Source organism: Pogoniulus pusillus, chromosome 6, assembly GCF_015220805.1.
Source record: "Pogoniulus pusillus isolate bPogPus1 chromosome 6, bPogPus1.pri, whole genome shotgun sequence".
Classification (NCBI taxonomy): Eukaryota; Metazoa; Chordata; class Aves; order Piciformes; family Lybiidae; genus Pogoniulus; species Pogoniulus pusillus.
This window is the reverse complement of record NC_087269.1, coordinates 41,086,337-41,099,798: the sequence shown is the minus strand read 5'-3', so window position 1 is coordinate 41,099,798 and position 13,462 is coordinate 41,086,337. Positions and strand designations below refer to the sequence as shown.

General features: G+C 52.7%; 1 protein-coding gene across 3 annotated transcripts in view; it reads left to right on the top strand.

Annotated features, from left to right (window-relative positions):
* TCERG1L (transcription elongation regulator 1 like) overlaps nucleotides 1-13,462 on the top strand; it is a 114,215-nt gene that overhangs the window by 23,414 nt on the left and 77,339 nt on the right. For 2 of the 3 annotated variants that reach the window (XM_064145328.1, XM_064145327.1), the window contains exons 1-3: nucleotides 8,823-9,233; nucleotides 11,747-11,893; nucleotides 12,680-12,860. In XM_064145328.1, coding sequence (XP_064001398.1) covers nucleotides 8,919-9,233; nucleotides 11,747-11,893; nucleotides 12,680-12,860 — 643 coding nt within the window. In that variant the 5' untranslated portion in view covers nucleotides 8,823-8,918. Of the gene's footprint in view, nucleotides 1-7,509; nucleotides 7,715-8,822; nucleotides 9,234-11,746; nucleotides 11,894-12,679; nucleotides 12,861-13,462 lie in introns of those variants that run through there. The other variant, XM_064145329.1, reaches the window with a different exon arrangement.

The window sequence follows — 13,462 nt, the reverse complement described above, 5'->3', positions numbered from 1 at the left end:
CCTCCAGCTGCCCTTTTGCAGAAGGATTATAGGATGACAGAATCCCAGCACGGTGGGGGTTGAAGGAACCTCTGGAGATCATCCAGCCCAAAGCTTCTGATAAAGCAGAGGCACCCACAGCAGGCTGCCCAGCATCACAGCAGATGGGGTTGGACTCTCCCTAGAGGAGATTCCACAACCTCTCTGGGCAGCCTGCTCCAGGCCTCCAACACCCTCACACCAAACAAGTTTTTCCTCCTCTTCAGATGGAACCTCTTGCATTCCAGTTTGTGCCTGTTGCCTCTTGTCCTGTCACTGGGCACCACTGACAAGAGTCTGGCCCGCTCCTCTGCCCCCTACCCCAGATCTTTTAGCTCCTGTTGAGCATTGATCAGATCTGCTCTCAGGCTGCTCTTCTCCAGGCTCCACAGCCCCAGGTCTCTCAGCCTTTCCTCCTCACAGAGATGCTCCAGGCCTCTCAGCACCTTCAAAGCTTCCACTGGACTCTCTCCACTAGTACTCTGTCTCCCTTGAGCTGTGGAGATCAGAATTGTGGACTCCAGATGTGGCCTCATCAAGGCAGAGTAGAGGGAAAGGAGAACCTCTTCTTCCAGCATCTATAAGAAGACAGAAAAGGAAAAATGAGCAGAGAGCAGAAGAAATCAAGCAGGCAGCTACTGCTGTGAACCAGTCTGCCCAGAGAGGTTGTGGAGTCTCACTCTCTGGAGGAACTCCAAATGTATTGGGGCATTGTAATAGAATAGAGTCATAGAATCAAGCAGGTTGGAAGAGACCTCCAAGATCATCCAGTCCAACCTAGCACCCAGCCCTAGCCAGTCAACCAGACCATGGCACTAAGTGCCTCATTCATTCTTTTCTTGAAGACCCCCAGGGACGGTGCCTCCACCACCTCCCTGGGCAGCCCATTCCAATGGGAAATCACTCTGTCTGTGAAGAACTTCTTCCTAATATCCAGCCTATACCTGTTCCTGGGAAACCTGCTTGTGGGTGACCCTGCTTTAGGAGGAGAGTTGGACCGGATGATGCTCAGCAGTCCTTTCCACCCCGAGCATGGGCTCAGATCCTGTGCAATTCATTCACTCTGAGCTGACTGAAGAGTCTGCAGAAGCTGTGTTAAAATGTCTCATTGTGAGACCTCGTAAGCCAGGAGCTGATCTCATTAGGAAGGTGCCTCTGTGGTGATCTCAGACACCCTTGTGTTGGGTTCATCTTGCGTCGCTCCATCTCTGGAGCAGTTTTGCTGCCTTCTGCACCTGGCAGCTGCCTTTGCCATCTGCAGCAAACCCATCTTTAGAGGAAGCCAAGTGAAGAAGGTTCTCAGTGTCAGCTCATAGCCCCTAGAAAAACTCATTAGGAGATGAGCCGCTCCATGGGCCGCTTTGAAAGCAGAAGTTCTCGCGTAAGTAAGGTTGTTACTCAACAAAATGATTTCCTCAAGCAGCAAACAAAAGATGAGTCAGGCTTGTGACATGAATGGCACGTTGTGAAGATGCACCAGTTGGGAATACAGCCTTAAAGCAGCAAGTTTATCCATCCCTGACCATAGCAAGGTAGCCCTTTGTGGAGCTCCCCTTCCTTGCAGCGAGGCATAGAGAGGAGAAAGCAGAAGCAGAGGGGAATCTCCAGCTGCAACGATGGGGAGAAAGAAAGAGAGAAAATAATGCTTGCCTTTGTCCTCTGCTATTTCCTTTTAACACCAAAGGTGTTGTGCTCTTCATCTGAGGAGAACATAAATAAGTCATGATGCTGCTAATGCTCAACCTACAGACAGAACTTCACAGCTTAGAGAGGTCTCCAGAGAGAGCAGAGCATGGATTTACCTCCTGCAGACAGTGGTGAAATATCAGCCCTTGGAGGAGTTTTTTTGGCATTGTTTGGTGAGGTTTTTTTTCCTTCCTTTCTTTTCTTTGTGTGTTATTTTATCGACCACATTGTCAGGGCAATAAAGAGGGAGGATGAACTCCAAAGGCTGGCTGAGAAACAGCAACAAAAAAACAACCCACAGATGTCTGTGGAGGTTTTGAAACCAGTGGAATTGGCTGAACCACCTTAGAGGAGGGAAAACAGATTTGAAACCCGAAGCTCAAGGCAGCCTGACAAAACCCCTGAGGCTGGGGAGGAAGGGAGCAGCGCTCAGAGAAGTGCATCAGCTCTGGGGTTTGGAACAGTCTCTGCAGGCTGGTCTGGAGTGGTCACTGGTGGTTCCCAGGGCTGGCTGCTGGGGCCTGTTCTCTTTAGCATCAGTGACCTGGACTGAGGGAATTGAGGGCATCCTCAGAGAGTTTGCAGATGACACTGAATTGGGTGGCAGCACTGATGTGCTGGAGGGTGGGATGGCTCTGCAGAGGGATCTGGCCGGGCTGGATCAATGGGCCAAAGTCAATCAGATGAGGTTCAACAAAGCCAGATGCTGGGACACAGTCTCAAGTTGTGCCAGGGGAGGTCTAGGCTGGATGTTAGGAGGAAGTTGTTGTCAGAGAGAGTGATTGGCATTGGAATGGGCTGCCCAGGGAGGTGGTGGAGTCACTGTCCCTGGAGGTGTTCAAGCAAAGCCTGGCTGAAGCACTTAGTGCCATGGTCTGGTTGACTGGCTAGGGCTGGGTGCTAGGTTGGGCTGGATGATCTTGGAGGTCTTTTCCAACCTGGCTGATTCTATGATTCTAATATCCAACCTTAACCTACTATGGTGCAGCTTGAGACCATTTCCTGCAGGTCAGGTTGTTTGGGGCTGTGAGCAACCTACTCTAGAATCATTAAGGTTGGAAAAGACTTTTGAGATCTAGTTGCAGATGTCTTTGCAGATGGGTTGCACTAGATGACCTTTAAAAGGTCCCTGGAGGTGTTGAAGCAAAGCCTGGATGAGGCACTTAGTGCCATGGTCTGGTTGACTGGCTAGGGCTGGGTGCTAGGTTGGACTGGATGCTCTTGGAGGTCTCTTCCAGCCTGGTTGATTCTATGATTCTATACTGCACTTGTGTCACAACAAATTCATGAAGGCTCCAAGCTTGGGGCCTGTACAATATGAAAGGACCTGGATGATCTGTGTGATCTGGTATAGGTGATCCTGCTCTGGCAGGGAGGTCAGACCAGATGATTTTCTGAGTTCCCTTCCCAGCCCCTAACATTCTGTGACCTGTGGTGCTGGCTGAAGCCGAGCCAGCATGTGTCCAGGGGGCCAAACGTGCTGGCCTAGACCAGGGATAGTGTAGCCAGCAAGAGCAGGGCAAGGGTGGTTCTCCTATACACAGCACTGGTGAGGCAGAGCCTTGAGTCCTGTGTTCAGTTTCAGGCCCCTCACCATGAGAAGGATCTTGAGGGGCTGGATGAGGTCCAGAGAAGGGCAGTGAAGCTGATGAGGGATCTGGAGAACAGGTGTGTTGAAGTGAGGCTGAGGGACCTGGGGTTGTTCAGCCTGGAGAAAAGGAGGCTGAGGAGAGGCCTTCTGACTCTGCCACTCCCTGTAAAGAGGTTGGAGTGAGGAGGGCATCAGTCTCTTCTCCCAAGGAACGAGTGATAGGAGATGAGGAGATGGTCTGCAATCAGGCTAGGAGAGGTTTAGGCTGGACTTCAGGAAAAAAATCTTTCCTGGAGGAGTGGTCAGGCATTGCAACAGGTTGCTCAGGGAGGTGATGGAGTCCCTGTCCCTGGAAGTGTTCAGAAAACACAGAGATGGTACTGTGGGACATGGCTAAATGATCATGGTGGTGTGAGGTTGATTGTTGGATTTAATGATCTTAGAGGTCTTTTCCAACTGAAACAGCTCCATGATTTTCTGATTTCCACATTTGGTTCCTGAAATGGTATGTGATTTTTGTATGCTTCTCCCCACTGCTCAGTCATGAGTATCAGTGATGTTACTGAAGAGCAATAATCCAGCAAGAGAAATAATTAGGCACCAAAAGTGTCTTGAAGTTGCTACAAAGAGGATGGACCTCATAAAAATGTAATTGCTGGGCTGATAAAGAGATCTTTTACACTTGCAATGAGCTTTGACACCAGGGGAAGGTAAAACACCTCATTAAATGATACTCAAGGCCAGGTTTGATGAGGCCTTGAGCATCCTGGTCTAGTAGAAGGTGTCCCTGCACCTGGCAGGGGATTAGAACTAGATGATCTTTAAGGTTCCTTCCAACCCAAACCATTCTATGAGTCCATTCTACAAGAAGCCAAACCCATATGCTGTACCTCGGGATGATGTGTAAGAGTAGAGGTAGTCATGAGGAGACCAAAGTGCCTCCAACTCCTCCTCCCTCCACTCATGTCTTTGAAGAACTCAAGTTCAGCTCAACCAACTGTCTCAGAAGCTGCCTTTGCAACCAGGCCTCCCGAGCAACTGGTGAAGATAATGTGTGGGCTGATGATAATTAGGTGTCTCAGGAAATGTCTGTCCTTGGCATGAAACATTGCCTCCTCTCCACCGACGGATGTGGTGCGTGTTGTGCACAACAGTAGTGTGGTGGGTGGGTGCAGCACCTCTCAAGTGCACCCACTCAGCACCCAGAACGTTGCTGTGGGGCATCAGGTCTGCAAACAGAAGCCTTCTCCTTGTCTAGTGGGTGATATGGTCATCCTCTGAGGACCAGAGGTCGCTCTGCATGCTGGAAACAGCAGCTCTGAGTCTCATCAGTGTCCTGATGGCAGTTTGGAAGGTGTTCTACAAGAGTGAGTGTTCACAGCTCGTTTGAGGTCTTTCACCAAGACACCTGGCTACAATGCCCCTTCAGGTAGTTGTATTACTGTCTACAGCTACCTGAAGGGAGGTTGTAGCCAGGTGGGGGTTGGCCTCTTCTGCCAGGCAACCAGCAATAGAACAAGGGGACACAGTCTCAAGTTGTGCTGGGGGAGGTCTAGGCTGGATGTTAGGAGGAAGTTGTTGGCAGAGAGAGTGATTGGCATTGGAATGGGCTGCCCAGGGAGGTGGTGGAGTCACTGTCCCTGGAGGTGTTCAAGCAAAGTCTGGCTGAGGCACTTCGTGCCATGGTCTGGTTGACTGGCTAGGGCTGGGTGCTAGGTTGGCCTGGATGATCTTGGAGGTCTCTTCCAACCTGGTTGATTCTATGATTCTATGATGAATGCTTTCAGCCCACTGCCAAGCTGACCACACTTGCCTTCAGGGTTATCTGCACTTCAGAGATGCAGTCCTCTGGAGAAGAACTTGGATGTTGTGGTGGGTGGAAAGCTGGATGGCAACATGACCTCCCAGGCTAGAACCAACCACATCTGAGGCTGATCCCCAGCAGTGTGGACAGCAGGTGGAGGGAGGGGATTCTGCCTCTCTGCTCTGCTGAGACCCCACATGCAGTGGTGGGGCCAGCTCTGGAGTCCTCAGCAGAGGACAGACCTCTCATCAGAGCAGGTCAGTGATGCTTACCAGGAGTATCTCCTATGAAAAGCTTTTAGGTTCATTCTGGAGTGTGTGAGCCAGCACTGGGTCAACATATATGCATCAGCAATGCATATGCTTAAAAGGGGACAACCATCTATGGCTGGGAGGAGGCCTCCTCCTTGGATCTGCTCCATGACACTAGGGAGAACCTCCCTTCTCTTCGTAAAGGACTTTTCCCACAGCAGCTACTGCACTTCCAAATATGATAGACACACGGTGTGTGAGGGCAGCATCTCTGCCCCAATCCTGGATCAGGAATGAAACTAGATGATGGAGGCTTCATCTCTCGTGGCTTTTGACCATCCTCACCCTTTGGATGTAGAGGGCAGATGGGCTGGTGCATGTCATCACTTCCATGAGGGAAGATTTGTCAAAGCTTCAGGTGAGCTGCAGAGGAGAATCAAAATAGCAGCTGGGATTCTGCTGGCTTGACTGAAAGAAGTGGGGACCACCAATTCCCATCTCAAAGGCTATGAGCTGATCGCTGGCTGGACTCAGGAGCTCCATAGATGGTGCTGCACAATGAGGTGCTGAGTGAGTCTGTTTGGTATGTTCTGAGGTATCTGTTGTTGATTGCTGCTGAAAACCAGTGACTAATGCAGCAGATAGGAGTGACCCAAGAGACAGACTATTAGTCAGTATTGGTGTGAGGAAACATGCTGAGCTCCAAAGAGTGATGGAAGCTCACAAGTGGATGTTCTCCTCCCCCTCTATTCTGCTGTGGTGAAACCACATCTGGACTACTGGGCCTAATTCTGGGCTCCCCAATTCAAGATAAATGAGAAACTACTGGAGAGAGTCTGGAGAAGGCTAAAAAAAGTGCTGAGGGGACTGGAGCATGTCTGTGAGGAGGAAAGGCTGAGAGAGCTGGGGCTGTTTAGCTTGAGTTGGAAGAGACCTTCAAAATCATCTGGCTCCAACTCTTCTGCCACGGGCAGGGACACCTTCCACTAGACAAGATTGCTCACAGCATAATCCAACCTGGTCTTAAACATTTCCAGGAATGAGGCATCCACAACCTCCCTGAGCAACCTGCTTCAGTGTTCTACCACCCTCATGATAAAGAACTTCTTAGTGTTCAATCTAAATCTACTCTGCTCTAGTTGCAAACCATTGCCCCTCATAGAATCAACCAGGTTGGAAGAGACCTCCAAGATCATCCAGTCCAACCTAGCACCCAGCCCTAGCCAGTCAACCAGACCATGGCACTAAGTGCCTCATCCAGGCTTTGCTTCAACACCTCCAGGGATGGTGACTCCACCACCTCCCTGGGCAGCCCATTCCAATGCCAATCACTCTCTCTGTGATCATCACCACACACCCTCGTAAAAAGTCCCTCTCCAGCTCTTCTGTAGCCTCCTTCAGGCACTGGAAGGCCTTTTCTTCTCCAGGCTGAACAGCCCCATCTCCTTCAGCTTGCTGCTGTAGGAGAAGCATGCCAGCCCTCTGATCACCTTTGTGGTCCCCTCTGGGCCGCCTCTAGCAGATCTGTGATTCACAGTGCTCTGACACTCTGGGAGAGGAAGATTTACAAACTCAGCAGGATATTTGCCTTTTCTCACCATTTGCCAGGCTCTGATGGAGAGATGGAGCTGGTGGGTTGGCAGGGAAACACAAGCAGTGATTTGAAGCCATCAGGCTGAAGCATTCACATGTTCTCTGAACTCAGCTTGGCCCTTTTTGCTATTATTCATGCCTTTAATTTTTTTGCTGGAGAAGCTGTGGTGCTGTCAGCAGCTACAAGAGGCTTGCTCAGCTCCTGTCTTCTCTCAGCCATGGAGAACAGGGAGAAGGCAGGAGAAACAAACCCACGGGTTATATTCTTCACTGAAAGAGTGGTCAGGCATTGGAACAGGATGCCCAGGGAGGTAATAGAGTCACCATCCCTGGAGGCATTCAAGAAAGGTGTGGTTATAGCACTCTGGGATGTGGTTTAATGGCTGATGTTTGGATTTCATGACCTTTTCCAACCAAAACAATTCTATGATTCTGTGAGCTGCTTCCCTGTCAAGGTGCTTGAAACCAGGGCCACCTGAGCTGGAGAACAGAGCTGCTCTTGAGCATCTGCAGAGGTATGATATATGATGTCCCACTCCTAATTGCTAAAGCTTACCTGTAAACAGGAGTTTCCTCCCTTTCTGCTCTGCCCTGGTGAGACCACACCTAGACTACTGCTTCGGGTTCTGGACTCCCTAGTTCGAGGGACAAGGAATTACTGGAGTGGATCCAGTGGATGCAATGATTGGAACATCTGATGAGGAAAGGCTGAGAGACCTGGGATGCTGAGCATGGAAAAGAGTGGCCTGAGAAGGGACATCATTCATGTCTGTAAGTATCTGAAAGGTGGAGGGCAAGAAGAAAGACCCAGGCACTTTTCAGTTGTGTCCTGCAATAGGATAAGGGACTAGGGACACAAACTGGAACAAAGAGAATTTTACCTCCTCAGGAGGAGAAAAGTCTGTGCTGTGAGGGTGCTGGATGCCTGGAGCCAGCTGTCCAGAGAGGTTGTGGTGTGTCCTTCTCTTGAGACTTTCAAGACCCACTTGAATGTGTTGCTGCGTGACCTGCCCTATGCGATCCTCCTCTGGCAGGGGAGTTGGATTCTGTGCTCTAGAGGCTCCTTCCAACCCCTACCGTTCTGTGATTCCATCATTCTATAATAGGTTAACTTTTAGTGAGAAGCCACCACTGGCTTCTTCTATGGTCGGTCAGGAGCTGGCGGTGTCCTGGGAATGGGATTCTTCTCCTGCTCTCAGCAGCAGCACCCACAGAGGTCAGTGCTGCGCTGAAGACCTGCTTCCCCAACCGCATCTCTCCAAGCAGCGGCAATGGTCAGGGGCTTGTCTGCTTTGGTCTGTGAGCAGATTCTGGCTATGGAAAACAGGAGATTTTAATCTGAGGAGGTGGCCATGGGGTACCTGATCCTGCTGCGGTGGCCTCCGCTGGCCCTGCTCCAGCAGGTCCATGTCTCTGCTGGGCTGAGATGCAGGTGCGGTCTCTGCTGATGCAGGTGGTCTCTGCTGGCCCCAGCGATGCAGGTGCGGTCTCAGCAGAATGGAGCGAAGGGCCAGAGCCACCTCCCTCCACTTGCTGCCCACACTGCTGGGGATCAGCCCAGGATCAGACACTTGGTCACAGACAGTGGCTGCTCAGAGAGGCTGTGGGGTCTTCTGAGCAAGCTGCTGCGGTTGATGCCGCCTCAGGAGAGGTGCAGAGCTAGATGATCTCCAGAAGTTCCCTCCACTCCCCAGCTCTAGGCTCATCTCTAACCCAACCGCTGCCACCAGACCCCTTTCGCCTCCCACACCCAGGGCTGTCTCTGTCCTCGGGGGTTCCCCAGCTCGTTTACCGTTTGCCCCCACCCGGGGGAGGGGGCGGCCCAAGCGCATCCCCCGCCCCTCATGTTCCCCCCTCCCCGCAGCGGGCGGAGCTTTACCGGCGGGGAACCGCGAGTTTCACTCGGTGGCGGCGGCCGTGGCGGAGCCGGTAGGGAGCCACCGGGCCCCGCCGGGCCACCCTCTTGCCATGTAGGATGCTGCCTGCTCCCCCAGCCCAGCGCCCGCATCCCCTTCTCTGGACACCCCCCACCGCCGAGCCCCCGCCGCCGCCTCCACCTTGGGCCTGGGTGCTGCCGGCAGCCGCGGGGCTGCTTAGGGTCGGCGGCACCGCCGGGGCTCCCCCCCCACCGCCGCCTCCGCCGCCGTTGCTGCTCCCGCCGCCGCCCGCGCCCCCCCCGCCCGCCGCCGCCCTGCTGCGGGCAGCCCCGGGCTGGCGCGTCCCTTGCGAGCCGCTGCTGCCGCTACTCGCAGCCGCCGAACAGCACCCGGCAGCCCTCCTGCAAGGGCAGGTAACGGCGGCTCCCACCCCACCGGCGGGGTCGGTGGGATTCGGTGTTGGTTTGGTTGCTTTCAATGTTTTTTCGGGTGGGTGAGGGAGAAGTTTCCTGTTGCTGTTGTCCGGAGCTGGTCGCTAGTCCCGGGGATGAAGCATCCCGCCGAGTACCGCGGGGAAACGGCAGAACGGTTCCCCGTGGTCGGTCACCGCGGAGCTTTGCCCGGTGTGAGGCACGGTAGGCGTCGGTGTGGGGTTTGGTGAGCGCCGGTATGCATCCCCGCTCCCCACTGCTGTACGGTACGAAGTGGGGACGCCGGCTGGAGGGATCCCCGAGGAGGGTAGAGGAGAGGTCAGTCCCTTTGGGGGCAACGTGGGGGCTCTTCCTGCAGACCCGGTGCGGAGGGTGGCGGACGCAGCCCCGCTCCTTGCTGCCGTACGGTGCGAGGTGGGAGGCAGCACTGGATAGGTACCTGTGGAGAATACTAGAGGGGTTCAGCTCCTTGAAGGGGGTATCGTAGGGGCTCAGCTCCGTGAGATAGCGCACCGGGCTTTCAGCCCCGTTGGGAGCTACTAATGGGCTCTTTCGGCTGACCCGATGCGGAGTGTGGTGGATGCAGCCCCGGTCCTTGTTACTGTACGGTACGAGGCGGGAGGCAGTGGCTGCACGGGTGCCTGTGAGGCGAGGACGGTATCGGAGGGGTTCAGCCCTATGCGAGGGGGAGAGTACCGGAGAGGGTCAGCTGCGTGAGGTAGGATTCTGGGGGACTCAGCCCCGCTGGGAGCTACCGGGAGGTTCCAGCCGCCGGCCCGGTGCGGAGTGTGGTGGATGCAGCTCAGTTCCCCGCGGCCGTACAGTACGAGGTGGAGGGCAGGGGTTGGATGGGTCCCTGAGGCGGAGGGTGCCGCAGGGATGCAGCCCCGTTGGGAGTTACCGGGCGATTCCACCCGCCGGCCCTGCGCGAAGCGCGGTGGACGCAGCCCCGTTCCCTGCTGCAGTTGGGTACAACGGACCCTGGAGCTTCCACCCGTTTTAGCCCCGTAAAGAGGCTGGGATTTTCTTTCCCGGGAGAAGAAGGGCCGGGAGAGGGTCTGTCGGGCTCCATCACCTCGTAAGCATCAGTCGCAGGGCATATTTGCTGCAGAAGGGTCCAGAAAAGGAGAAATGTTCTAGCAGTGCTCCAGCCCTGGGTAGCGGCCAGGCGTTGGGCTGGATTTTCATCCAGACTAAAGTTTAGAGTCGTGTCAACGGAATCAGGCTGGCTTCCCCTGATGACTGTGTCCGTTATCCGCGGCTGCAGGGCGCAGCAGGGTTTGGTGGTGTTTGTCCTGCTAGAGGGGGACTATCGCGAGCTCTGCTCCCTAGTTTTGATCTTGTCTTTGTGTTTTCTCTCCGTTCTTGTGAGTGCTGTAGTAGCTGCTGGGCTTTATGTGAGGATTTTCAGTCGTTTCCAGCATGAGCATCTCTGGTGGCTCGGGAGCAGCGTGGGGGAGAGAAAATGGGTAGCTCCGGGTCTAATGAAACACTGCTATCAATTATCCCCCCGATGTCAGACCGGTTAACTGAGCTGCAGAACTGGTTTTCCTGTGGGAGCCCAGCTGCTGAGTGATTTCAGCCAAGAGAAAAAAACCCCTTCCCGCATATGCTTTGGTTCTTGTTCTCCTTGAGTAATTTGAACACCAGGTTCCAGTCGTGTTTGTGTTTCGTGTGTGAGATTCTGAGTAAGCAGAAAAAAACAACAACCCAACACCTTCCCTGGCCACTAGCAGCCATCAGCCGAATGCTGATTTTTGCAGCCTAGTCTTTGATTTGTGGCTTTCTGAAGCAGTTTGTCATGTCCCTCTGCTCTGGTGAGACCCCACTCAGAACACTGTGTCCAGTTCTGGTGCCCACATCATGGGAAGGATGTGGAACTACTGGAGCAGGTCCAGATGAGGCCACGAAGATGGTTAGAGGGCTGAAGCACTTCTCCTACGTAGACAGGCTGAGAGAGTTGGGGCCGTTCAGCCTGGAGAAGAGAAGGCTCCAGGGAGACCTTAGAGCAGTCTTCCAGTAACTGAAGGGGGCTACAGGACAGCTGGGGAGGGATGTTTAACAGAGGCTTGTAGCGATAGGAGGAGGGGCAATGGCTTTTTGCTGGAAGAGGGGAGATTGAGACTAGAGATTAGGAAGAAATTCTTTACGGTGAGGGTGGTGAGACACTGCAACAGGTTGCCCAGGGAGTCTGTGGATGCCCCTTTCCTGGAGGTGCTCAAAGCTAGGCTGGATAAGGCTTTGAGCAGCCTTGTCTAGTGGAAGGTGACCCTGTCTATGGCACGGGGTTTGGAACTTTAAGGTCTCTTCCCAACCAAATCATTCTATGATGTTATTTCAGACCTGTCTGTTACTCACTGTGTGATTGTTGAAGGACTACATCGTTGTTGAAGTGAGATGTGCTTGGAATTGCCCTTACTCATCTTTCATGTAATTAGGAGCTGATGAAATGCATCATTTTACTGAGGCTAAAATACTGTTTTCCTTTCCACCAGTGGGTATTCGGGGCTCACTCTCCAGTCATTGGATTTTCACCCTCCTCGAGCGTGGAGTTTGTTCCTATCTTCCCACCTGTGTACACCTCCGCAGTTCCACCCCACGTGGGGAAAAACTGGATTGATAAGAGGCTGCCGAGCTGCAAAGTGAGTCTGGGCTTGATGTGCTGGGGTGTTTTTAGGGCCACAGTATGTAAATATCCTGGTCTTGGAGTTGTGGAGGGGTTTGTCAGGCAGCACCTTGTAGGGATGGGGTGTTTAAAGAGATAGCTAAAGGAGGAGGCTTCTTCAAAGCACAGGCACCTTCACTTCTCTGAAGTTTAAACGTATCTTTAATATTAATCTTTGTTACCTTGTACTGAAAGCTTTAATTTTGCTCTGGGATGTGGTTATGAGTTTCCATTTTCTCTTTGGCTTTGATTCTCCCACCGTTTTTCCCTAGGAAGCAGTGTAGTGCTGGTATCAGGGGCACTGCCACCTCTCTAGTTCAGGCTGTCCCTTATGGTCGTCCTGCATTGTTGTCCTGCCCACAATGGCCTCTATTTAAGTAGCTGAGTAATTAAACTACAGCTTTGTAACTTTACCTCTTCCCCCCCCTGCTCCTCCCCTCTCTCCAACCCCAAAGATCTGAAGGACAGCTGGGCTTGCTCTGGAGTCACTGTGTCTGGGGCATGGTTGCCTTCAGCTATTCTTCTCGTGTTGTGATGCTGCATCAGCTGATTAGTTGTGTTAAAAGCCAATTAATTTTTAAATAGTCAGCTAGACTCAGCCCTACAGCACGGATGGAGTAGAAATCAATTTAACATTGCAAATTTATCCTCAGATTGAGACCTGTACCTGTATTGCTCAATTCAGAGAGGTGGAATTCTCCCTTTACTTTCTGAGTTTTGAATCTCCACCCTTGACCCTCTTTTCTTTCTTGCTCTTGGACAGATATACTTGAATAATGCCTTTGCTCTGGACTCGGTGTGGATACATCCCGAGGAATCGAGGCTCTTCCAGGGCAATGAGAAGCCTCTCTTAATGACAAACCACGTAGCCATGGCTATAGCCAGGCCAGCTGCAGCCTCCAGGCCTCTTCCCACCGTGGTGTTGGCACCTCAGCTGATACCAGGTCAGTAGAACATGAATAATTAAGTACTTGGTTTTAAGTACTAGTCCATCTCCTAGAGGCATCTAAGCTGTTCTCTGAAATAAGGAGTTTGCTCCCTTGGGTTGGAAATGATCTTACTTGATCTGAACCTTGATGGCAGAGCATATTTCATCCTCACAACCACACAGCTCAGTGCTGGGGGCACTTCTCTTGACTATCTTTGTCGTTGATCTGGATGAGGGAAATGAGGACACCCTCAGTCCATTTGCAGATGATGCTAAATTGTGTGGGGGTGTTGGACTGCTGGAGGGTAGCCAGGAGGGGGTTGGTCTCTTCTCCCAGGCAACCAGCAATAGAACAAGGGGACAGAGTCTCCAGTTGTGCTGGGAGAAGTCTAGGCTGGATTTTAGGAGGAAGTTGTTGGCAGAGAGAGTGATTGGCATTGGAATGGACTGCCCAGGGAGGTGGTGGAGTCGCTGTCCCTGGAGGTGTTCAAGCAAAGCCTGGCTGAGGCACTTAGTGCCATGGTCTGGTTGAGTGGCTAGGGCTGGGTGCTAGGTTGGGCTGGATGCTCTTGGAGGTCTCTTCCAACCTGGTTGATTCTATGGCCAAGTCCTACACAT